At 35.9% G+C, this 27,358-nt stretch overlaps 1 protein-coding gene across 17 annotated transcripts in view; it reads left to right on the plus strand.

Moving 5' to 3' along the window:
- Positions 1-27,358, plus strand: part of PCDH7 (protocadherin 7) — a 427,911-nt gene that overhangs the window by 42,656 nt on the left and 357,897 nt on the right. For 4 of the 17 annotated variants that reach the window (XM_045392223.3, XM_074039505.1, XM_065544846.2 and 1 more), the window contains exon 2: positions 24,403-24,462. The exons of the other annotated variants lie outside the window; for them this stretch is intronic. In XM_045392223.3, the coding sequence (XP_045248158.2) occupies positions 24,403-24,462 (60 nt within the window). The remainder of the gene's footprint in view (positions 1-24,402; positions 24,463-27,358) is intronic. 17 annotated transcript variants of the gene reach the window in all.

Consider the following 27,358-nt stretch of genomic DNA (forward strand, 5'->3'; position numbering starts at 1 on the left):
TTGTTCAAAGAAGGTTATTTGTCAGAAGTTATTTACTCTTCTTTTCCCTTGCTTCCTGAACTCATGATATGAACATCTTCATTTATTTTAGTTCTAACTTGGCTGATTAAAAAAAAAGGATTCCCTTTGCTTTTAATATTGCTGAATATTTGAAGATCAATTGAAGCTATTAAATTAAAATAGTTTACCCCTTGAGGATTTTCAAAGACCAAAGAAAATATTAGTTTAAATGGAAAGCATTAGTCTTCTATTATTACTGTCTTGGACTGGATTGCATTAAATCTTCAGAGTAAGGCAGCAAGTGCTTTATAACTCTAAAGCCAGTTGTAAAATGTGGAATTAAAGCAAACACAAAAATCAAACAAAAATGCTATTTCTCCCAATAATTATAAGTTTACTGGATGCTTATTTATCTGTCATTAGAATGAACATACAATCAGAACGTCCCAAACTTGTTTTCTCACTCCAATGACATGGGTAGAAGTAAATGACAAAAAGCAATTTAAATATAAATATATTTAGCCTAGGCCTGGCATGGTGGCTCATGCCTGCAATACCAGCCTTTGGGAGGCCTAGGCGGGCGGATCATCGAAGGTCAGGAGTTCAAGACCAGCCTGGTCAACATGGTGAAACCCTGTCTCTACTAAAAATACAAAATTAGTCAGGCGTGGTGGCGCATGCCTGTAATCCCAGCTACTCGGGAAACTGAGGCAGGAGAATCACTTGAACTGGGAGGCAGAGGTTGCAGTGAGCCACCATTGCGCATTTCACTCCAGCTTGGGGGACAAGAGTGAAGCTCTGTCTCAAAAAAATAAGAACATAAATAAATATATTTAGCCTAAAATGGCTGTATTATCTTAAAATCTTTATTTTCTAATTCTGAGTGTATGCTGATTAGTCAATGAGTAAGATTTCTTGGAGACATATTGCTATAAAGTCTAACTAGAATTACAATTTTTCATAGATGATTCACCACAGTGATCTCTATCTAAATAATTCGGGGGAAATTATTTTGAATATCAACAGCTCTCTTAAGTTGGCCATATAAAATCATCTACCCATATATAAGATAAACACGGAGGCTTAGAAACATCTCAACATTGAGGTTCATTCATTACAAGTCAGTAAATCAGTGTTTCACTAGGTTCAGCTGTTACCTCATGGGTATAGCTGTCTAGTCAGAAGTAGGAAATATAATCCCAGAGTGCTCTGTTAGCCTGGGATTTCAGGATCCGTTTTGTTTTTGATCTCAGTATTTCTCAAATCCCTTTTCATTAATGATGAAATAGGGTCTCAATATCTTAAGCTACCATTTGGAAAGTGAAAAAGGAAGATTACACTGTTCACATCCTAGTCGTTTGTTACCGTCTTCCGTTTCTTCTTACTTTACTATAAATACTTACTTGCATTTTGATATATTTACACATTTTAAACATTAATTCACTGTGTAACCTTTACTATTTGGAATGAAAATGAAACTGAGAAACAAGCTAAAAAGAGCACTGAGCAACTAAAAGAGGTGCTAGCAAATGTATGTAGGAAATCTCACATAATTCACTCATGTCTAAATCCTCACTTGGAGCTTGTTTCTTTTCATTTAATCTATGATTGTACCAACTATACTTACTTTCCTACTCTTAACTTTGTTAAAGCAGCCAATTAGGATTTGAAAGATCCTAATCCTTCAGGCATTAGTTAAGACATACATATTTCGATATCAGTAGTAAGTGATACCCAAATGTAAGGAAAATATGTGTCCAGGAGGGAATCCTTATCTGGATTCATAAAGTTACACATACTTCATGGGCATCAGATGGCGCTGACCCAGCACATATAGTATTTGTAATGATCATGAGTCTTCATGTATTCTGCAAGAATTCAGATCAAGGTGCAATGCATTTAACCACACAAATGGTTAAATGTACGTTTAATGGGCACTTTACCATGTAGTTTTAATTTCCATGAGTATCAACGAGCCATTCCTGTATCTAACTTTAAGTAGTGGTTCAGGGATATAGTTTTATAAATTGTTTATCATTTATCATTTATCCCAAGATATTTATTTATGCAACAGTGCCTAGTCAATTCTTGACTGCAGATTATCCAAAGATGTGAAAATAAATGTTACTGCTAAATCTTTGTATGATATTGAAAGAAATGAAGTTTGTAAATGCACTGTGTTAACTTTGAAATACCAGTCTTAGGTTTCACTAGAACTTTACTGGTATATGAGATGAAGACCTAAGTCTAATTCTACCTAATGCACACAATTGACCTGATTAAATGTTTGGTGGTTTTTTTTTTTTTTTTTTTTTTTTTTTTTTTGGTTTTTTTTTTTGATGGAACCTCGGTCTGTCACCAGGCTGGAGTGCAGTGGTGCGATCTCAGCTCACTGTAACCTCCAACTCCCTGGTTCAAGTTATTCCTCTGTCTCAGCCTCCTGAGTAGCTTGGACTACAGGCTCACGCCACCACGCCCAACTAATTTTTGTATTTTTAGCGGAGATGGAGCTTCACCACATTGGTCAGGATGGTCTCTATCTCCTGACCTCATGATCTGCCCACCTGGGCCTCCCAAAGTGCTGGGATTACAGACGTGAGCCACTGTGCCCAGCCTGGCCTTTTTAAAAAAAAATCTGTATTCTTGCATATATGAGCTTCTTGGGAAATGTCCTTTGCAATTAACGAGGTTACTTAAGGGAAACGGAGATAGGACTTTAGACACTTTTCATGGTTTCAGGTACCTGTGTCCAAGTAAGAAGGAAAGGAAAGTAGCACTTATGAGTTAGGGTATCTCATTTCCTGCACATTGTTCCTGAAAACTACCTAGAAAGATTAAGTTATGATATAAGATAATTAACTTGAAAAAGCCCTCAAATTCCACTTTGCCACCTAAAATCCAAGGGCAAAAAAGCCATCAATGGCATCTGGTGGCTTTATGCATAATGTTCACGGCCTTGCCGCCTGGAATAGAGGCTATAAGTTGTCCTCACAAGGATTTTTCTTTAACATTCTGGAATGCGTGTTTTAGTATTTTAGTGTTGTTGTTTATTTGTTTAGGCCCTGGTACATTTAGTAGTATTAGAACCTCCTGTGCAAAGGTCTGCGCTGACTGATTTTGCACTTTCATGGGGTTCTAACTGTACTTCTTTTAGCAGAGACATCGGACTAGACAGATACCTGTGGGCCAAGGGAATAAGTTCTTTTTAAGATTTATTTTCAAAGTGGAATTTTCTAGGCTTTTCAACTGTTTACATTTGAGTGTATAATTGTAAATCCTATGATGTAAAAAGAAATGCACGTTTTAAGTATGCACATGTGCCTCTGTATTTACTGTGTTCTCTGATAAGAGTGTGAGCTGTGCAGGTGGGAAGAAGGGAGAGCTGTTTTAATAGTTGAGAGAATTGAAGAAGGCACCAAAGGATTTGAGGCAATAATGACTTCGGATATTCAGGTTGATTAATTGGTACTTCCTCCCCCACCTGTCATTAGAGGTTTACTAGAAGGCAGTCGGTTCTATTTAGGCAATGCATCAATCAAAGGGTGGGTCAATTATCTAACCTGCATATTTATAATTGAGAGGGAGCAGGGAAGAGCCAAATTCCCTTAAGACAGAGAAGGGAACCAAATGACGCCTGGTAAGAGACACTAGTGGGCTTAGAGAAGACGTCACAGGAAAAGTGGCTGGGGACACTGTGCCGGACAGATCTCTTCCTTTATATGTGTGTGTGGGGGGGAAAGAAACTGATTCTGATGAAAAGCTCCCTCTGATTGCAAAATGTCACTGTGTTATAAATGACATCTAGTGTTATGACGATTCTAAATTTAAGAGAATGTATACAGTTTTAAGATATGCATCCCATCCAAGCAGGGTGGTACATGCCAGAAATCCATCTATTTGGGAGGTTGAGGCAGAGGGATCCTTTGAGTCCAGGAGTTTGAGACCAAACTGGGCAACACAGGAAGAATCCATCTAAATAATTTTTTTAAATAAAATATACAACCAAAATTCAAATTTCTATTACTATTATTTTTTCTTTTATAAGAATTCACTTGAAAAGTGATTTGATCTAACAAGACTTGTGGTGTGCTAAATGACAATGATACATAATCTGGAATTTAATCTTAAGATAACTGCATTGAAGGTAGAAGGAAACACAGATTTTTAAATCCATTCAACTGAGATACTGATGCATTTACAGGCATCATACAATAATGTGTTATTTGTAGAAGTACTGTATTATATCAAATCTCAAACATATATACACACACACACACACATATATATATATATATATGTCAGTAAGACAATGTCCCATTTATATTTCATTTATATTTTTAAAAAACAGGAACAAAGTATTTTTTATACTTTAGACATTATTTTGATAGAAAATTACCAAAAATGGATTTTCTTAAATGTTATACCTGATTTCTTTATTAGAGTTATTGTCATTTTTATCACAGTCTCTTCAAATTGCAGTATTTTGAAATGAATCACTGTATTTTTTTTCAAGTTGCAAGCAGATACATAAAATGTACTATCCATCAAAAAAGTTTTAAAAGATGGGCTTACAGTTGTGAAAGAGATATATGTAATACCAAAATTAGTACTCATCTCAAGTATTTGTTGAATGAGTTTGACCCGTTGGTATAAACCTACATCTGATACTTTTTTTTTTCCTAATGTCACATCAAGTTCTTAAATCACTAGTGAGCTGTAAAAGCCATTACAAATTCCCATAGTAATAACCTGTGGCCACCAAAGTCTTAGTATCTTTTCTCTGAATAGCTACACTCAGCATGGTTGCACATTTAATGATTCAATAGCAGGGTATGGATTTTGTTAAAAGGAAATATGAAATGTATTTCCTGAATATGGAGTCTTTGTTCAGTATGTTGTCAGGTAAGAATTAGCAGTCTGCAGTCATCCACTTTAATCTATGATCTAATCGGAACTCAAAGCTAAATAAGAACACGGGTGATTAGTCCTTAGTTAGTAGGAACCCCTAGGGAAAACTTCAGTGCCACAGGAAGTGATGCTAATGATTCATCAAGTGGTAAACTTGCCTCTGAGAAATTAGTGAAGGGGCAACTTCACAGCCCAGGGTATGTCTGTTGGATATTTCAACCAATCTGAGTTTTGCTAGCAGAAGTTCAAGGTACATTTTTAAGACAGGACAGAGATGGTAACAAGAGCTGTGAAGTTTTGTTCATAAAAACCCAGACTCTGATGAAAATCTTCCTTTCATTTGGGCTGGGAATCTTTAGTAGCTCTGCCAACAGTCAGGAAACTCTTAGTCTCCCAGAGGTACTGAGTGGAAAAGCGTTTTAGAAATTAAGTAAAATAGCAAAATCAGATCTTACTAGTAAGGCAGAATGTGGTGCCTACCTTGAAATTTAGAATACTGAATTAGAAATTCGAGAGAACTAAACTTTTCCGAATAAAAAAATCTTTGTACTGCTTATCTTCTGAAACAAACATCAATAGAAAGGAAAATTCAAGCCCTGTTCCATTAAAACCATTAAAGGAGCTGGCAAGATTGCAATTTGCAATTTGTGTAACTTACCTCCTATCCTTCATTATTACAGCTTTATCAGTTGAACATGATATTTATGTCTCCTTTGTCTGAAAACATTGTTTAATAATTTTAATAGTCATTTTACCTTAAAAATGTGATATTCAGAATCAGAAAAATTCAACAGATTAATTTTTAAAATTTACTTTTTTAAGATAAAATGTTCTCACTCTATGTAAATGTATAGCTGCCATTACAATAAATTTAATGCCATGCATCAATCAATTGGTGAGCCTTTAAAGATCTAGCAGCTGTATCCTGTTTGATCTCTTAATTTATTGTTTAATTCAACAATCAAATATACATTTACTAAGCTTATTGGCTATTCCAAGTAGTGTGCATACATCTTCCAAGTAGTATGCTTTCACTTGCTTATTACTGGAAATGTCAGAAGTTTTAAGAGCAGCTGAAATTATGTCACCAGTAGAAAAAAGGTCCAGTGGATAGCCTCAGCTGTGAAGCATTTGGTTCCTTTTCAGCTTCCCTAGTAAGCTCCATTTGCAAAGGAGATATGAACAGGAAGACCTCGGTTGGCCTGAATCTGAGATTAACCCCCTGTAATTCAGTCCTGCTAAGGCAGGAAATTGGACTTCATAAATATTGTAACTTAGTGAAAGTTTTAGAGCAGGAGATTTTCAAGTAAGAGAGAATTACTTCTAAAACAATATCTTCCTGTTTATATCACCAGTGAACTTATTTAGTCAGATGCCGGTGTACATGTATATTTTCTGTCTTGTCCATGACTCAGTTTTAAAATTTCTATCTTGTTATTTCCTATGTATCTTTAAAATCAGCTGGAAACCTTTCTTAGAATTGTGTTAAGCTACACAAAAAGTAAGTAGCAACAGATGACGCTATTTGTAGTGAAAACAAAGTGAAATAAAGCATAATTTTAAGCTAAATTTCTTACATGGAGTTATTGAGGATGAAATCAAGTCTAGGAAATGATAGTTTCAGGTGGCTTTAAAATTGTAAATTTTTTACAGCTGAATCAATCTAATATAGATTAGCAATGATTGTGTTTCCACTTCCATACAGTATTTAAAATAACGGAATCTAGTGAGGAACAGGGATCAGGGTCAAATAAATGTTTTCATCACAATTATTGGTAGACATTTCCTTTCTGATAAGTTTCTCCAACATAGAAGTGGAGTTTAGATCTAGTTAAGTATAGATGAGTTGAGTAGTGAGTTTTTGTGATTTTGAGAAACCACTTGCAGAGCTGCAGGATTGTAGGCACCAGGACTTCCTGCACGCAGCTAGTATAGAGCCACATCTGCCTCCAGCTCCTGCTGACTTGGCTGCACCGCAGCCCCTTTAGGCCCTGCTGCCAGATCAGGTGTGGAGACACTGCAGAGCTGTCACTCCGCATGGTTTCCTGCAAGTCAGCTATCTCGTTCCCATCTGTGTTGGTATTCTTTCCCAGCTTTTTTCACTGCTTGCCTGGCATGCATATATTTATCTGATAAGCCTCAATTTGGCTTTAAGACTTATCTTCCCAAGTCAAGACTCAAGATGAAATTTCTCCTTGCATATATCTTCCTTTTAATTGTGCTTGTTGTTAATACTTAATTCTTAAATTCGAGATGTTTCTGTTTTAAGATACACTCTATCATGCATGTTAGCATTCGCTTATATGTTGTTTATACTACTTTGAGGATCTTAATGCATTAAGATCCACTCTGTTGTGAGTTTTGTTTGTTTTATGGTGTAAATAACAGAAAATGAGATTACTTCAGTATATAAGGACTTTTTTCACCTTATGTTTATCTTACATAATTCTCTTAAGCTAAGAGTTTATGCTGTTCATCAGTTTTTACTTTATAGAAGGAATTTTTTCGGATGGCTTTATTGTTAATATACCTGGTGTGCTATCCTGCAATGACAGGGATAGATTACAGAGGTGATATCTTTAGTCCGTAAATGATTTTTCTATAGCTAGAGCTTGATCCTTTGTGCTTTGAACCATTAATTGGCGTTTTCAGCTATATTCTTGATTATGCAGCTAAAATTTAGCCTAAAGTGGCCAATCCCATAGGCTTTGTACTTGCAAAACACCCATTGAATTTATTAAGAGTGGTGTACTCATGATGGCCACTGGAATAGGCTCGGTGGGTATCCTGGATTGAAAAATGAAAGGGCGGATGACTCAAGTACACCATGCTCTGATTAGAGGGCCATGAACAGCTTCCTCCACTTGCAGATTAACATCATTTCATGCTCTGTTTTCAAACAAGTAATATCTGATCTAATAGCAGATTCCCCCGGTGCTACTAATGTACCAAGTTTCAGTTGTCCTCACTTGAAATAGTCCATCAGGTTTTCTTTTCCTTCAAGGAATAAAAATCTTGCTTTAATGTATTTTGGCAGATTTCCTTAGTTATGGGAATGTGGTTTGAAATGGTTTATGACTTCCTGCTTCTAAACAATAAGAAATAGCTTGAGTGTCTTGGCCCTATTACCCAATGTGTTTGTTATGGAAACTGTTTGGGGTGAAGTAAATGGAAAGAGAAATATGAAACTCAGGTGGGAATCGAGTGCTCGCTGGATGATAGCTTGTACATTTCTGCCTTATAGATTCATTCACTGCGGTAAACAGTAATTGAATGCCTACATCATACTAACTACTCTTTTAGCTTGGAAGTTATAATTAAAGTTATAATATGTGCTTCCAGATGATTATAAACTGGAAGCCTGCCAAAATTCCTATTAAGTACATAGGAATGAAATGCAACTTCTCCATTAAAAAACTGGAAAATTGAACAAAAAGGTCAAATAATTTTCACCATGTTCCATTTGTTATAGCTGAAGTTACCCAAGAACCACAATTTGAAGGGGAAAACAAGATTGTCTTTCCTTTGTCTTTTTAAAAACAATCATACACACTATATGATTTATTATGAAAGAAATTTTGCAAAATATAAGCAAGCTTACTTTCTATAACTATTTTTTTTCCCACCACAGAACACCACGAGTGAGCAGGCAGTTTATATCTGAGCTGTGACAATTTAAAATGTGAACACTAGATTAGGTCTTCTTAGTTCTGGGAAGGTCACATTCTAAAACTTATTTCCATTGGGAGCTAACATTTCCTTGACAAAATAAGTTACCTGAGTGTTCTAAACAGGAAATAAGTGCTATTTGATCTATTTATTGTCACCAGATGGAAATATTCCTTCACGTTTCTTATTTTTAATTTGTGTTTCTTATTTTGAACGAATTCATAATTTTACCATAACTACATAAAAATGACCATGTTTGAACCACTTCTAGATCTGACAAATGACTGTTGTTAAATTAGGATCATAGGGAAACTCAGAAGTTGTACTTCATTGTCAACAAAACAAAATAAGACCGTAAACATAAGCCCTTGCATTCTGGGACTCTATCCAAAAGCATTCAGCAATTTGGCTGTGCCCACCTTCAGAAAAGCCATAATTTGATTCTAGGATCTGGGTACCATAATGCAGTCAGAGGATCTTAGCATTCAACAGACACTCGTTTTGGTGTGGGGAGGAGGGGGGGCACGGTGGTTAGAAGTTGGCCAGTTCTATTTCCTTGGCACCTAAAATCTATTCTCTTCCTGGGTTTTTTTTTTGCTGCTCACAGAAAATAAATATACACAATTTTATACATAAATGTGATTTTCACTTATTTTGTTTTGCAAGAAGACTCTCAGATTAAACATTCCACAAAATATTTTGTAACTTTAAGATTTTAACTAATCTAATATTTTCATTAACAATTGCAGACACTGTGCATCATAAATAAATAGGAAATTATCCTCTGTTATTAATTGTAAATGCCTTTTCATTTCATAGAATGCTTTATGAAATTTTATCATAAAATCATGGCGGTAACGTAAAATGATAGAAGCAGAAGGGAATATGGATAGTCTTTTCTTTTTTTTTTTTTCTTTGAGATGGAGTTTTGCTCTGTCGCCCAGGCTGGAGGGCATTGGTGTGATCTTGGCTCATTGCAACCTCCACCTCCAGGGTCCAAGTGATTCTCATGCCTCAGCCTCCTGAGTAGCTACAATCACAGATGCCTGTCACTACGCTGGGTAATTATGTATTTTTAGTAGAGATGGGGTTTCACCATGTTGACCAGGCTGGTCTCTAACTCCTGACCTCATGTGATCTGCCCACCTCAGACTCCCAAGGTGCTGGGATTACAAGCATGATCCACCGCACTTGGTTATGGGACACCTTTTCTTGTACACTTTCATAGGTTCAGATTTTTTATAACCCGCTTGAAACATGTTTCAATGCCAACACTAAAATGAATGTATTTAGTTAAAACTCTTTGGTTTCCAATATGAGAAATCAGCAAAAGATATTTTATGCTAAAGTTGGGAATACATAGGACCTAATCTTCAGAAATGGATTGGAAATTCAAGGCCATCATGTGTATCCTCTCTTCCTCCCTCTCTTTCTCTTTCTCTTTCTTTGTTATCTTTTTCTTCTCTAGAGGTAAAGCATGGCCAACAACTTCATAGTGCCTGAATTTGCCTGTTGTATGCCTGTTTACCTACAAAACTGCCGCTGTGTTTGGGTGGCTATTTCAAATGTCAGGGAGAGAAACTGTGGCGCTGCCTGGGTTAAGAGTTGGCTCTTCATTCTATCTGTCATGCCTAGAAGAGAAGAGTCATGAGGCAGGAATATGCCTTCTGAAGGACTGTGTGTCCAGCAAGGCAGGGATTTTCTCAAGGAGCTATGGACAAATATGTTTGTATAACAGTGGTAATGATAAAAAAGGACTTACTGTGTGACCCAAATTGTGCTCAGTATTTTACTTACGTCATCCCATATGCACAGCTATTAGTAAAGTGCTGTAAATTTTTAGAAAGTGTTTTTACATGCATTATCTTGTTAATTCTAACAATTCCTTTATCAAATAAATGCTATGCTTTCTATTTATATATGTAATCCTTCCTTTTTTTTTTTTTTTTTTTTTTTGAGACAAAGTCTCAGTCTGTCGCCCAGGCTGTAGTGCAGTAGCACAATCTCGGCTCACTGCAACCTCTTCCTCCCAGGTTCAAGTGATTCTCACGCCTCAACCTCCCAAGTAGCGGGGACTACAGGCGTGTGCCACCACACCCAGCTAATTTTTGAGTGTTTGTAGAAATGAGGTTTTACTATGTTGGCCAGCCTGTTCTCAAACTCCTGACTTCAAGCAATCCACCCACCTTGGCCTCCCAATATGTTGAGATTAGAGTCATGAGCCACCACACCCAGCCTATCTTCTATTTTATATTGAAGAATTTCTTGTTAAAAGTTGAGTGTGTTTTTAAGTGAAAGAGCCAGAAGTGAAACCCATGTCTTCTGATTCCTGGTTCAGAGATTTTACACTTGAAAGTGGTCTCCTTTCTGCACGGTGTCAGCAATGTAAAAGTGTGAAACATGGTAGTTGATCAAACGAAAACACCTGCAGCCCTCTATTTAGTGTCTGTTAGTAGCATCATGGATCCCTCATAATCATACATTGAGTTTTTCTTCTCTTTTTTTGGCTAATCCTTCTATCTGTTTTTTTTTTTTTTTCTTTTTTGGAAACATATTGCTTAGGAATGCACTCAGCTGCAAGTAACAGATTCACCATAGTGGAATGAGGGGTTTAGGTTTTCCTTATACAAGACTCTAGAAGTCATCAGCAACTTCCGCTTTTCTCCTGCCTACCATCCTTAACATTTGATTTTCTTTCCTGTATTCCCCAGAGGGTTGCTGTCTCTCCAGCCACTAAGTCCCTATTTCAGGTGGGGAGAAAGATGAGGGAAAACTTCACCTCATCCCATTTCCTTTCTATTCTAGGAGGGATTCCCTTCCCAAAGATTTTTCTGTATATCTTATTGGTCAGAATTATGTCCCACAGCTTCCCTAGGGGCAAGCTAGATGGGAGTGTGAATGTTTTTCTTTTTAATTTCTATGACATTGGGAGACAAAGGAATGGGCCATCCCATACTCCATTTAGTGGGACTGGAAGTAGGACCCGAGGTCTTGGTACCATGTGCTTCTAAGTTCTCCCATGTAGTTTTCCTTCACTTATGCTTTTACAGCATTTTCTTTGCTCAATTGAGTGATTTCAGTTTCTTTTAACTCTCTTAATAGGATTTTGCTTTCCTGCTTTTCTCTGACCTCTAGAGTCCCTTTCATTGATTTCTTCTGAATCCCTGTCTCTACACATACCCAGGAGGGTATATACCTACATATTCCCGAGAGGATACTTGAGAACCGTCTTGCTTTCTCTGTACCCTTCCTTTGCATTTTATAGATGAAACTGGAGAGACATGGAGAGGCAAAGTTACACAGCAAATTAGTGAACCAAAACCACACTCCATGCCTCCTAACTCTTAGGCCTGGCTTTTTAAAGTGTTACTAAATAATAAGTCTTTGTGTTTATGTATGTCAAAATTTTGGAGCAAAATAAAACTGGTGGTGTATAAAGTGTTTATTACAGAAAAAAACTCTCGAAGTCTATCATTTAAATGCCACCGAAACCTCTGTTTATTCGAATCAGCAGATGTTCACTGAGTGCCCGCTAATGTGCTAGGCACTACAGAAGCCAGGGGCATTGCAGTGAACAAGAAAGTGTGAGCCTTTGCCCTCATAGAGTTTATGTGCCAGATGTATTTAAAGTATGCAGTACTTTTCATAGAGTAATTAGATATTTATTAAGGGCTTACTCTGCATCAGGGACTGTTCTATGTATGATATACAGTTTATGACAAGAAATATAAGAATTCTGCTCTTACGTTCTAGGCATACATAGTACAGAACTCAGACGCCATCCTTCTCCTGTTGTTTATTACCAAATGTAATGAAGACATACCTAATTGATAGTATTTCTTAATCTATGGATTGGAGTAATTCATATGCTTTTTACAAGTTATAATACATACCTTATGACTAGGTGTGCAATTTAGTTGGCTTAAAAAATTGATTTAGCTTTAAGTGTTAATTTGTTGGACTGAATTCTAACAATTTTGACTCCTTCTTCCTTTATTCTTTTGTTTTATTGAATTTAACTTGAATGGAATCTTTTATTTGTCTAAGTCTATTTCTGTCTAGTAAGGAAGTTGAAATTGATCATGCCTTGACTTTGTGGGCCATCAGAGAACCATGACATTCCAGGGTATTGATTTTGTGGTGTTAAAGGGTGACAGATCTACTGTTAAAGTGCCGAGAGAGAATTGGGTTTCAGATTGTACACCATAAGCAATCTTGGCTTTTGCTGAGACATGACTAGCTTTTAAAAGTAATGGAAGGAATTGTAAGTCTTAGGTAATTTTCAGGGCACAAGTTTGAAAAGATTAATTTCAGCAAGCATTATGTAATCATGCATAGACGGGAATAAGTTCCACTTATGATAAATATTGTATATCTAAATATATACAACTTGGAGTATGTATGTAAGTGTGTGTGTGTATATATTCAGAAAGTTACTCTATGCTAAGGATATTGAGCAATATTTCAAGACAGCATCACTGAACCTTTCAAACGTATTTATTCTTACATTTGGAAGTTGCTTAGGAATGACAAGTTTTGTTTCCTTTCATACAATTGATTCTTGCAATCATTATTTCGAATTTTGCTTCTGTTGTGCTTTCTCTCATTCAGCTATTATAAGATATGAGTTATAAGATGGGCACAGTGAATTACGCTTGTAATCCCAACACTTTGAGAGGCTGAGGCGGGCGGATCACTAGGTGAGGAGTTTGAGGTCAACATGGTGAAACCCCATCTCTACTTAAAACACAAAAATTAGACAGGCATGTTGATGCGTATTTGTAATCCCAGCTACTCGGGAGGCTGAGGCAGGTGAATCACTTGAACCCGAGAGGCGGAGGCTGCAGTAAGCCAAGATTGCACCACTGCACTGCAGCCTGGGGAACAGAGCGAAACTCCATAGCAAAAAAAAAAAAAAAAAAAGATATGAGTTATGATGTCCACATTTCAGAAAGGCCACAGGTCTACAAGTGTAACGCTTGGCAATTTTTCATTTCCCTCTGAGACATAAAATGTTGACAAGTACATTATAATAGCTGCTATAGACATGAACTAAGGAAGAGTAACCATGGTCGTCTTTCATTGTCCCATTTTCCTCTGGATTTGTTCTTTTAAATTTTATGACCTTTGGTGAATGCATTGAAAATAACATTTTGATCATATGATTATTGAGTGGAAAACTAATACTCAACTAAGTCCAAGTGTATCTTTGGAAACTAATCAGAGGTGTACCACATTCATTGACTTAAATCAATCCATCATAGTCATCTTCTAATTTATTTCCACATGTTCTTCCAAGTTCCCATTCTTGAATAAGACTCTGACCTGCAAAGAAGAATGGAATGTATTCTATAATGTATGTTTGTTCTGTTTTCTAACAACATAAGTATTTTGCTTAAGCAGATTTGCTAGGAAGTGACAACTTTGAAAAATTGGACATAGGAGCTGCTGGAAGCATTTCAGTTCCAAGCAATCTAAATAGTGCAGAAGGGGAAAATGAAATATCACCATGTTTTAAAGATGACAGTTTTGTCAAAGATTCCCTTTCACTCTTTGGCTTGAAACAAATGAAGTAAATCCAGTATATCTGTTTAAATATGCATGTGCACTCACTGAGGAACATTCCTTCCTGAGACTGTTTCTTCAGAGACAACCAATGAGAGAATTATCTTTGAAAAAAAATGTATCACGAGTTGGGGAGACTATCATTTTCTTGGCTTAATTTTTAGTTTGGCTTTTGAGGTCATAAGATTTCACAAGAACAAAGTGGTGCCTTTAAGAAATGAGGAAAACCTATAGGCTTAACACCATTTGAGTATATCATTAGGTACACATATTGGTTGTTCTTCAGAAATATGATTATTATTTTGAGGTGTGTGTGTGTAAGTAGGAGAGAGAGTTTCAGTTAAGAACTTAAGGTTAGCTAGATACTAATTTTTATGGATATATTAAAAATCCCAGTAATATTCTCTACCCAAAAAGTGTTGTTGAGGTACGTTTGAAAAGATATAGCAAGTGTGAACTAACTTGCTTTTAAGAACAATGTAATCACTAATTGGAGAGGCAGTAGAGTGTAGTCTGCTTAAGAGAACAAAGACTAGAATGAGACTTCCTGTGCTTAAAATTTCAATACTGCCATTTTAGATCTGTGATTTGGGGAAAGTTAATTTCTTAGTTACTGAGTTCCTTCTTTGTAAAATATGGTCACTGGATAGTATCTATTTCCTAGAGACCTGGCACGTCAGCCTGAAACCTTATAAACTCTCAGTAGAATCTTAGTATCACTAATTGAAATTCTTAACATGTTTTGATGCCAAGAATAACAGCAGAAATTTTTTAAAAAGTAATTCAGGGGATGAATTTAAAGCGCAAACATTTCAGGAATCCTGTAATACATACATTATGCTTCTTTCAAGGCAATAGTAAATGAGTGGTGATCACATAATTTTAACAAAAGAAGCACTGCTGATTATCATTTATGTCCTATGAATATTATGTAAAGTGCTTTAGAATCACACTTTATGGGAGTCACTGGTAGTTTCTGACTTTCAGATTCTATAATCAGTGGGCTGATTTCAAGTTCCGAGGTTATTCTCAGTTTTTATTATATTACTGTTAGAAATAGCAGTGCCATGTAAATGCTTGTATATTTTAATTATAATTTGTTCCTACTCACCTTTAGTAAGAGTGGTTATGTTAGTACTGTTACTTTCTGAAATAACGTTCATTTACTATGTTACATTTATTAATTCTATGTTCACCTGTGTGCTATATTTGCCTATTACTAAAGAGGTACCTGGTAGTATAACTCTATCTGAATTACAACCTAAATCTTTCACATAAAACGATTGATTCGTTCTAGTATACATTTAAAAAATCTTATCTGGTTGTACATTTTACTTAATTTTAGAGCCTATCAGCTTTTCATATTAATAGGATTGTCATTTTTATATATGGAAGGATTCTTGGTGTAGTTTGGCTTTGAGCCATAATATGATCTATCCTTTTAACCCTTTGGAAACATTGACTTTTTCATTGCATTAGTGCAGACTTCATTTTATTTCCAGTCCAAGATGCCAAAGGTCACTTCATTAGACACCTCATTTGCCTTTCTTCCCTGTAGCGTTCTGGTATCTTATACCAAGTATCACTAAAAAAAAATTCTGCTTCCATTAACAAAAAGTGAGCAGAGAACAAAAAGCCAATTATTTGCAGCACATAAAATCTTTATGATAATTTGGTAGACTTTAATTAAACTAATACATCACACTGCACTTATAAGACAAAAGAGCAAAAGAGAAGCATGTAATCTTTTTTTTTTGTTCTGTTGAGAAACACCATATTGCCTTGTAATTAAGCATTTTAAGACTTATGATCTATTTTGAAGTGTAAGATTTTCAGTCCTTTTTATACAATATGCATATTAAAATTATATGTTATATTGATTGGAACCATCCCCCCAAAATTTAAAATGAAACTATGACAAAACTTAAAGTAACTTTTATTATATTTTATGATTGTTTTCCAACTCTTCAAAAATAAAAGGAGATTCTGCAAATTCATCTCACATCACACAGAAACTTTACTACAAAGAATTTTTTTTGGTATTTAACACATTTTGCTGGGATTTTTGCATTACTGTTTACTCTTTCTGATGAACCAACTGACATTATTAATGCAAAATTTGCTATAAATTAAAGGGATACCAATGTAACTTATCTTTCCTGCATTTCACAACTGTGTTGTACTGGAATTAGAGACACTTAATCTTTGTTTAATCTCATCCCCAAATCTTCAACGTCTTTGTGATATAATTCTCATAATTTAAGTGGAAATAAAGAACTGAATTGAGAGTGAATACATTTGCTTTTAATCTAAGGTCTGCAATGTTATATTGAGCATGTCCTGTCACCTCTCTGGGTTTCAGCATTATCACTAGTAAAGTAAATAATCTGGTAAAGAATGATTCCAAATGGCCTCCTTACTCCATTTTTTGTTTGTTTGTTTTAATGGAGACGAAGTCTCCCTCTGTGTCGTCCAGGATGGAGTGCAGTGTTGCAATCCCTGCTCACTGCAACCTCTGCCTCTCGGATTGAAGCGATTCTCCTGCCTCAGCCTCCTGAGTAGCTGAGATTATTTCAGGCGCTCACCACCACACCCGGCTGTTTTTTTGTGTTTTTAGTAGAGACGGGGTTTTGCCATGTTGCCTAGGCTGGTCTCAAACTCCTGCGCTCAGGCAATCTGCCCTCCTCCGCCTCCTAAAGTGCTGGGATTACAGGCAAGAGCCACCGGGCCCAGTCCCTGGTCTCCTCATTTCTGAAATTGTATTTCTACTTTAAATAGTAATGTAACGTCTTTCTGTGTACCAAAATCAATATTTAAATATGTTCACATCAATCCTTAAATTAGTGTCTTAGTGTTTACAAAAAGTGTTTCCGAAAACATTTCTAGAACTTTCTAATAATTAGAAAGCACAGATTTTTGAAGCTGGTAAACCACAAATCATATTAAAAGAGAATTATATTCAGCTTAGAAATTCATCTATTATCAACCAAAGGGATCATATATAATCACTGTGCCAATTCTTAGAATTTTAACATATTTTTTATAAAGAGGAAGCTATTTGGAATTTCTAATTTTGTACTTTCTCACATTTACAAATTCAAGTCTCAATTAATTCCTTGGGCATTTACTTAATTTGCTTGTTTGTAGATCAAACTTAGTGGGTTTATCCATCACCTGGAAATACTTTGTATTTTTCTACTCTTCTCTGTGGGTGTTCAAGGCTCCCCAAGTAGCTCTCAATTTTTCAGGCACATGATTGCAATTTAAGTGTCATTTAAGGACAGCCAAACTTGCTATTCACTTCATCTTCTCATTAGCATCTAGCCTCTGTTTCTCTCAGGCAGCCTTGGCACATGAATACCAGCCAATACTGCTTTTGTTTCCAAAGGTGGCCAGTATTATGGCCTGAAGAGGATAATGATGATAGTTTAAGTTTGTGCCATTTTACATTTTTATTGTGAGCCTTCAGAATGGAAATGCATTAACTCTTAACCTTGGCCAAATGTAATTAGAGCTCTAAAGCTGGGATCCGGTCTAATGTTTTACTTACATAGTGCATAGTGGTATGGTCTATTTGTAGTAATCTCCATCCTTCCCTGATTTAGAAAGAGTGTTTTTTTTTAAATCATTCTTTTCTGGCCAGGTGGGGCGGCTCATGCCTGTAATCCTAGCACTTTGGGCGGTTGAGGCAGGTGGATCAACTGAGATCAGGAGTTTGAGATCAGCCTGACCAACATGGCGAAATCCCCGTCTTTACTAAAAAAACAAAAAGTAGCTGGGCGTGGTGGCACATGCCTGTAATCCCAGCTACTCAGGAGACAGACAGGAGAATCGCTTGAATCCAGGAGGCAGAAGTTGCAGTTGGCTGAGATTGTGCCACTGCATTCCAGCCTGGGTGACAGAGCAAGACTCTGTCATTTAAAAAAAAAAAAAAAAAAAAAAAAAACACGGAAACAAATAAAATGGTTGTCTTTATAAAAACAATAAAGAGAAAGATGATTTAACACTGAAGAATAGGCTCTTCTAGAGCACCAGTCTTTACATACTTAATTGCATTAGCATTTTCTTGACAAATAGTTGTTTTATTTGAATACTCTGTCTTTTGATAGTTATTGAATTAATTTGTCTGTGTATGTCTAATTGAGGATGTTCAGAACAGCTTTGTTACATTTGTTGTTTTCTCTTATTATACTCGATTCTATGATATGTAGCCTTCAACTAAGTAGAAAATATAGGAAAAACAGCTCATGATGGAGTTGAGTGGAATTAAGGAAATCTCTGGTTTAGGAAGGGAAACTAAATCCTCTCACTGTTTTCTGACCTCACCTTGTACCTTCCTGTTAACTTTGTGCATATAAGCAGATTGTAACCTTGGAGAGAAAAATGAAAGAGCCAAGTAAGTGAAACTATAGGAAATAGTTTTACCATTTCAAAAGATAAATAAAAGTTTCCTCAGAACCGGGACTGTATTTCCTTCCATGCCTCTTACATGACTGAACTTATACATAACATATGGTATTCTTTCTAATAAATCCTGAGATTCCATGATTTTAACAATCATTCAGTCAGGAAACATTGATTGCTTGGCTATCCAACCCAAGGCATTCTTCTTCTTTTTTTTTTTTTTTTAGAGACGGAGTCTCACTCTGTCGCCCAGGCTGGAGTGCAGTGGCGCCATCTCGGCTCACTGCAAGCTCCGCCTCCCGGGTTCACGCCATTCTCCTGCCTCAGTCTCCCGAGTAGCTGGGACTACAGGTGCCCGCCACCACGCCCGGCACATTTTTTCTGTATTTTTAGTAGAGACGGGGTTTCACCGTGTTAGCCAGGATAGTCTCGATCTTCTGACCTCGTGATCCACCCACCTCAGCCTCCCAAAGTGCTGGGATTACAGGCCTGAGCCACCGCTCCTGGCCCCAAGGCATTCTTTTGTAAATTCCCAAATCATTTATACTCTGAAGTCAGGGCCCAAGTATCCATGATGAGGAATTCGTATAACATTTTCTATCTCCTGTCTCCTTTTCTCTCCTTTTCTTTTCTTTTTTTTTTTTTTTTGAGGCGGAGTTTCGCTCTTGTTGCCCAGGCTGGAGTGCAATGGTGCAATCTAGGCTGACCGCAACCTCTGCCTCCCAGGTTCAAGCGATTCTCCTGCCTCAGCCTGCCAAGTAGCTGGGATTACAGGCATGTGCCACCATGCCCGGCTAATTTTGTATTTTTAGTAGAGATGGGTTTTTTCCATACTGGGCAGGCTTGTCTTGAACTCCTGACCTCAGGTGATCCACCCGCCTCATCCTCCCAAAGTGCTGGGATTACAAGCCTGGGCCACCACGCCTGGCCTCTGTCTCCTTTTCTTACGTAGCTAATCAGTGGTTGACTCACAGACTGAAATACTTATTTTTAAGAGTATAGTTCAAACGGTTGCTAATGGCCTTTGTGTGTGTGTGTGTACTATCACATACATAAATGGGTATAGACTTCCCTTTCTTTGATTGGATAGAATGAATCTTTTAATTCTTTTTCTTTACTTGTTGCAATTTAGACAACTTTCAGGTATGTAGAAGTTGCTTCTTAGGTATGCATCTATTTAAATAATTATGATAGAATCTTTATATATTTGTGAATTTAAATAATCATGATAGAATATGATATATATGGAAGTTTCTAGAACTGAGTTTCTTAACACTTTTGTTCATATTAGTTTAGCAAACTTGTATAAGTTTGCTTATTTTTTCTTAAACGGTGCCAAAAATGGAGATACTACAATGATAACTTTGCTGTCTATTTTTAAAAGATTTGAACTTGGATTTAAAAAAATAAATATGAGGCAACATAATGTAAAGGGACTCTGTCTGATATGAACCCTAATTCTACCACTTACCTGTGTGATTTTATATAAGGAGATTAAACTCTCTGAGCTTCTGTTTCAAGTGTAAAATGAGAAAAATATGGTTCCTACTTTACAAGGACTTTTTGAGGTTAAATTAGATAGTTAAATGCAATCTTGTAATAAACATTGTAGGAGAGAAAATATTTCTTTTTATGACCCATTGCTAGATTCATAGCTGAGACACCTATAACAAAAGATAGAATAATAACAGCAAAGCATGAAACTTATATTTAATATAAGTTTTCCATGACATGGGAGTCCTCATTAAAAAATGAAGACCCAAAGAAGTAAGTAAACATATGTTTTTAATGTTTGGGTTTGATGAACAGGTGGGTAGTCATAGAAGAGCATGATTGGACAAAAGAGGTGTGATTTAATGTCTATAAACAGAGGGGAACTTAGCAAGGCCTGTTTGTTCAGATTCTTCTTTGTGGCACTGTGTCTTCAAAGATGAGCATGTTCCTTTCCTCCGGGTATGTGGAGGGCACCTCTCAAATGAGAGTCTTATGACCTGCTTCAAGGGAGAAGGGCAAGGGGTAGGTGAGAGTTGGCTTTACTGCTCCTGCTGTTTTCTCAAATGCCAAGGTACCATATTTTGGGGTGGTGTTTCTTGAGCCCCATCAACATCTATACAAGTGTCACTGTAATGAATAATTATTATCATTTATGGTTTTTGATATATTACTTGTATAAATCAGAAGAAAGTAAAATACCAAAATACCATCCAGAATTGTCCTTCTCATAGTCCTCCACTTTCTTAAATCCCATGTTCACTCTGTGTCCCGGCTTTCATTTCAAATGGTTTTCTAGTATTCAAAACAAACAAACAAACAAACAAAAAAACCAGATAAACTTTTCAGTGTTAATAATAGCATTGGTTATTCTTAACAAATGGTTCAGCTCCTGTATTACGCATTTATGCTCTAAAAATTAACGTCAACTTCCTTTTCCTAGACTGTGGAAGCTAACATCAATTTGATTTTCTGGGTCATGGACCATACTCTGCATTTTATATCATACTTTTTATTTTTCCCTAGATTTGAACATTAGACAAGGAAAAAGATAATGAATATTCATGAACTCATTATAGATATTGCCAATTATATGCAAACACATTCAACAGATACTTGTACTGAATCTACACCAATTATATAGTGCATGATTTAGTATTGAAGCATACCTAATAAACATAAGAAGAAAAATAGACATCTGTTTCTTTTAAAATATACATATTTCCCTGTTGGTTGTTTTGAAGTTTTTCAGGATCATAAAGGACAGGTTTATTCCTATGTGTGGGTGTTCAGTGTGTTCTTGTACCCAGGTCTGAGTCCTTTTCCAATTCTCTGCATAATTCAGTTTTCTTCTCCTAGCACTAGTTACCTATGGTTTGCCAGGGAGGTCTAGAGAAGGTAAAGAATATAGCTTTTATATAAGTTAACATTTTACTGTTTTTTTTTTTTTTTTTTAAGTAAAGTTTGCAGCTTAATTTAGTCTCTGGGGTAGGAAATGGACTGAGTGAGACACAGAGATAACCTTGTAGAAAGCATGAAGGAGTGATGTGGTTTCATCTCCGTGTGTGTGTGTGTGTGTGTGTGTGTGACTTGTTGCCTGGGTGATAGAACAAATCCAGGAGAAAGGTTGAAAGGCGAAGACAAAGGCCGTGTCTATACAACTTCAGCTGAATTGGACCTGACTGAAAGATTGGTTTGGTCTGATTTACTACAGCCTATCTCCTCAGTGTCTGTGATCTGCAAATTGCTTCTAGGGCCATTTTAATTAGCTGATTCAAATCAAAACCAACACATCCTGGTAACATCCATTTCTACTTTGACCCTCACCAAAGACAGTTTTCAGAATGGTGATTCCTAAGTAGTTGTGTATAAACTCAATAAGTGATTCAAGATAGGCACTTTTTGTTTCTAAACGTTAATCTTTAATGGTTAGAAAAGAACCTATTTCTTTTTGCTTTAGTGACAGGTGAGTATTAGTACACCATTGCATTTGTTCAGCACATCACAGCTTAAATCACAAAAATAGAAGCCTGCTCTTATGTAGTTAACCTACGAAATGAGAGAGTTTCTGTTCCTCAATAACATTTTAATAAGTGGACTTCATTATGCTGCATAGCAATATGATTAATATAATATTTAAATGCATTATATTCCTGGGGATGCTTTTAAGTTAAAAGTGTAAATCAAGTCCTGAAGATAAAAATTAAAACACTTGACACCTATAATTTCCTATATTTTTTAAAAAAATGCTTTACTTATTTATTCATTTATTTACAACCTTGCATAAAAATTTACATAGTATCTTTCCCTTAAGAAAAGAAGAGAAATACTATTATAGGAGAAGAATTAACAAGAGAAGCTTAATGAAATTTTAGGTTGTTAGACTAAATTTAAGAGAGAGATGGGAAACAAAGGGGGCAAAATGGGATGCCAGTAAAATAAAGAGCATTTACTATAGTTTGAAAGAGGTGTATTCCATAATCTAAAATATGAGAAACAATAGAAAGTCAAAGGTAACCATATGATTTCAAAATATTAAAATTATATATGTGATACTATGATATAACAAGTAATATGATTTCCCTAATTGGTTATTTCCAAATATGCATTTATTCATTAATCCAATTTTCAGGGCTACCAACAATGTGCCAACACTGAAAAGAAACATTAACTACATGATATTTGCCTTCATAGACCACATCGTAGCCTTGTACAGAATGTGATAATTGAATGAATAACTTCACAAAAATAGTTAAATAGTTGATAACCGCTATGGAATTATATCATATATAGGAAAAATGCGTAATAGGAAAATCTAATGTGGTCCTGGTATACATTACTTTAATGTAGTTTTAGTTGGTTAGTAAATAACACACAATATCAGAAAGTTTGAAATATTTAGCTTTCATCTACGTATAAGGAATTTTAAAATTAAATGTGCAGTGATATGGTTTGTGTAAAATAAGGTGAACTATCTGAAACTAAAAATTTAAGTCATAAACATTCACTTATCATAGATGCCTTGATAAATGTGTTCTGCTCTATGTACTTAGCCTGAATATCCCCATATGTATTAATTTTCAAAGCTGCTCGAGAAACAAAAAGATATTGTTTTTATTTCTAGAAGAAGATAATATTTACATTTTAAAATTGAGACATATTTTAATGCTGCTTAAATTTATGCAGCTAATATTGATAATATATTGTCAGAGCATTTTAATACATTTTATTTTCTTTAAACGATTAATTTTACAGTTAGTCATTACTTGTTTTATTACACCATTTACTTGCACAAATAAGTTGGTCCAACATTCAGTGAAATAAGTCGTTAATTTCTTTTTTACTTTGACTCTGGTGTGCTGATGCATTCTTACATTGGAAATCAACTGGAATATTTCTCTTCTACTTATCCTAATTCTTAAAAATACTTATTTTTAAGAATAATTAATACTTTGGGCAGCGAAATGTACCATGTTTACTCTATGAAAGTGATTTATTTTTTATTTTTTGGCAATATTCAGACTTACTAAGATTTTACTGACATCAATTGCACCACCACCGAATTGGAAAAAGACACTTTGTGTACTTTCTAGCACTGAAAGTAGAAATTGCCTGTTGGTCAGGCACAAGTTCAGAGAAATATTTAACACTATTTAAAACTGACATTAGCACCAAAATATTTTGAAGGAGTTTTTATGATAACTTTATTTTTCCAAACTAGAAACAAAGTTGGGAAACATTGCCCTTTTACAGTCATGACTTTGAAGAGGGGAGCAATTCATCCTTGACCAGAGAATCAGCAGGCCATTTGTTGATAGCATATATAACCTGACCCGATTTCTATAGAGAAAGTGAGCTATCTAATGATTGCCTTAAGAGACTAGAGCTACTTGGAAGGGTGTGAACATTCAGATCCAGCTCATATCTCTGAGATCTTAGGGATGTGCAAGTTGTGAAAGCAATGACAGCAAAGTTACCATTTCATTCTTGTTTGTATTTGTAATATAAATAAAGCAAAAAACACTTCCCCAGCCCCTCTTCTTTTGACATTTCATAGCCTTGAAAAGCTTGAACTCTGAAACACACTAGATGCAATGTTTCTTATACCATGCAAACATCTCTTGTCAGAGATAGCATCCTTGAGATTAGCCAGCTGTATTGATTTGGATGCCCCAGGGCTGTTCATTGTAGTGAGGACTGTTATGTCTCTATGGCTTCTGAAAGAGGTTATGGCTACTGCAAATACATCTTAAAGAAGGAAAGAATACTATCAGCCAAGACGTGCAGTCCAAGCTTTGGAACTAGGCTGGCAAAACCCTACTCACATCCCTGTAAAGCAGACATATATTTTTGTATTTTTTATAGGTGGATACATTGCAGACCACGAACCCCTCTGGCCACATTGAGGAATCGTGTAAAATGAATGTATGTGCTCGTAAGTGAAATACATGCAGTGTTCCAACTCAATATGTTGGATCCTAATAGACCTGGATTTGTCTTGTGTAAAAAGAAATCGATTCCCAAGGGGCAGGATCACTAACTGATTAAAATGAAGCTTTGATTTTGAAGAAAACAAACAAAAAAAGCTTTAAAGTAAGATCTCTGCAAAATGGAATCAAACTGCGCTTTGCAAACAAGTGAAAAAAATCAAGCTCTCAATATGGAATAAAGGAGGGATGTGAGAGAGGTTTTGCAATCTTATCAATTACTGTGGAGAAACAGAATCAGATACCGCCATACTCAGGAGTATGAAAAGAAGAACAGGAAATTCTTTTTCTTCAGTTTGCACTTGAATGGGCTCAAGCAAAGAGTGCAGATATGTATCTTGTTACTACTGTTTATAGTTAATAATGTGGAGATTAGTATATATGTGATTTCATTTGCCTTGTTTGAACTAATTGGATGCATTATATAGAAAGCACCTGAGCCTGTGCTAGATCAACAAAGAAAATGGAAATGTATACCTCAGGATTGAAATCCGAGAAAATTAGACAATTCAATGCTATTTAATAAGGCATTAAGAAGAAATACTATTGCCAATCAGGGAAAGTGAGAATCTAGTGAACATGAGAGGAAATAAAATTTAGGTCATTATTACACTAGTTGAAACACAATTTATGATGGTGTAAAAGCAGAATATAGGTCACAGTGTATCTCACAGACATTTTACACACTTTTCAACTGAATTTAGGATTAACTACGTAAGTGTTCAAGGAGTGTATGGCCATTATATCAATAGGAAACTGTCCTTTTAAATTTGTGGTCCTATGCATTTATATATGCAGAGGAGGGCCTTTTTTAATTTATTGAGGATGAGTTGCATGCTGGAAGAATCTCTTTGCATTACAGTTACTTGCTCAATTGAAGATACTGTATAAATATAAAGTCTAATTTTTGTATGGGTGTGAGGGTATGTGTATGCATTTGCGTGTGTGTGTGTGTACAAGTGGAAGGTGGTAAAATTTAATGATTAGCATTTGCACTTTGGTTTGTTACCTAGAATGTAAAGAGGTAAACTGTCTTAAGCCATTCTGTTATCATTATTAAAGATTATTGTTCACAAAGGAGGCACTTTTAAAATAGAATGGACTAGGCCGGGCGCGGTGGCTCAAGCCTGTAATCCCAGTACTTTGGGAGGCCGAGGCGGGTGGATCACGAAGTCAGGAGATCGAGACCATCCTGGCTAACATGGTGAAACCCCGTCTCTACTAAAAATACAAAAAAACTAGCCGGGCGTGGTGGCGGGCGCCTGTAGTCCCAGCTACTCGGAGGCTGAGGCAGGAGAATGGCGTAAACCCGGGAGGCGGAGCTTGCAGTGAGCCGAGATCGCGCCACTGCACTCCAGCCTGGGTGACACAGCGAGACTCCGTCTCAAAAAAAAAAAAAAAAAAAAAAAAATAGAATGGACTACTTCAACAATTTACCAATTAAATATAATATTTAATGCAATTGAGCTATTTAAATTAAGATGATACCAATGGCTGAAAATAATGAGAGTAGGCTCATGTGAAATGAGTCTGCAGACAGTTGGAAATTCATAGTGTCCTCCTTCAGGCTGTTTCAAATAGTGGCAGGATGTGAATCATGGGTGCTACTGTGGAAAAGAATAGGGAAATAATCTATGCTCTAACTATAACATTTTAATTCTACCAATAAGTTACATGTGCTTTTCCCCCACTTTCCTTCAACCTGAGTTATATAACATGTAATCATATATTAACATAAATAAGGTAGTGAATATTTAAAACAGATTGACATATTTTTTTGTAGTCATCATGTGCCATAATAATTTTGAAACTGTTGTTCTCTGCAATTTGTACTCATGTCTTTTTATCTTGCCAATTAACTTTATAGTTCAAATTTTTACCTCTTCTTTCTATGTGACAATCAACTGCAGTTGGTACCCTATCTATAATATTACAGGGATTTTTGTCCTTATTTATGCTACTATAATAAATTATAAGTCAACAAACTGTATAATTCTATTGTATTGAATATTTTTTGTGACCAAAATAATAAAAAAGCTACTTTATAAAATGCCTATATTTCCTATTTTAACAGTCTCTTAAAACATAATGGGACATAAAATAGGTTCATATTGCTGGCTTTTGGAATACACTCTCTACAGCTTTACGATTGGAGAGAAAACAGTTTATCTTAGACACTTAAGATAAAAAGATTTGACTGAGCTAATTATGAGACTGTGGAGAAAAGCACTCTGAACAAGTCCGAAGTCTAGATGTCAAATTTTGCTGTGCCACTAAATAGGCAGACATGAGGGATACATTTTATGAGTTCACGGGTATTCGGGCTTTTCAGTTGGGTTTTGGAATACACTATCAATTTTAAGATCATTTTAATTCTTAACTTCAAAGGTTTTGGTAACTTAGAAATGTTTCAAACAGATACTTAATATTCGTCACCTTATAATCAATATTGATCGGTCATATTAAGAGAATCACATGTTGGTTTCCACTTAAATTGACCCCAAGCACAAGACCAAGAGACAGTGTGAATTGACGGTTGTTGCTACCTCACCATTAGTTTAACCTAATGGAAATATGTACTGAGGTATAAGTTATCGTGTTCTAGGATCGCTAGGTCCCCACCTAAGCTAATTGTAGCAAGCAGTACCCAAGTAGAAAATCACTCAATTTGTAACAGAGGAAACCTTTTTGTTCTGCATTGAGTTGAATGCATTGCCTGGCAGAATATTAAAGTGCAAGAACCAGTTTTTCTTGCTCTTTACCCCTGCAAGGATTGATCAGCACATGAAGGTCTCCTTGACTTCAAAGGCATTTCTGGACTTGGATCAGCCTGA

This window comes from Macaca fascicularis, chromosome 5 (genome assembly GCF_037993035.2).
Source record: "Macaca fascicularis isolate 582-1 chromosome 5, T2T-MFA8v1.1".
Classification (NCBI taxonomy): Eukaryota; Metazoa; Chordata; class Mammalia; order Primates; family Cercopithecidae; genus Macaca; species Macaca fascicularis.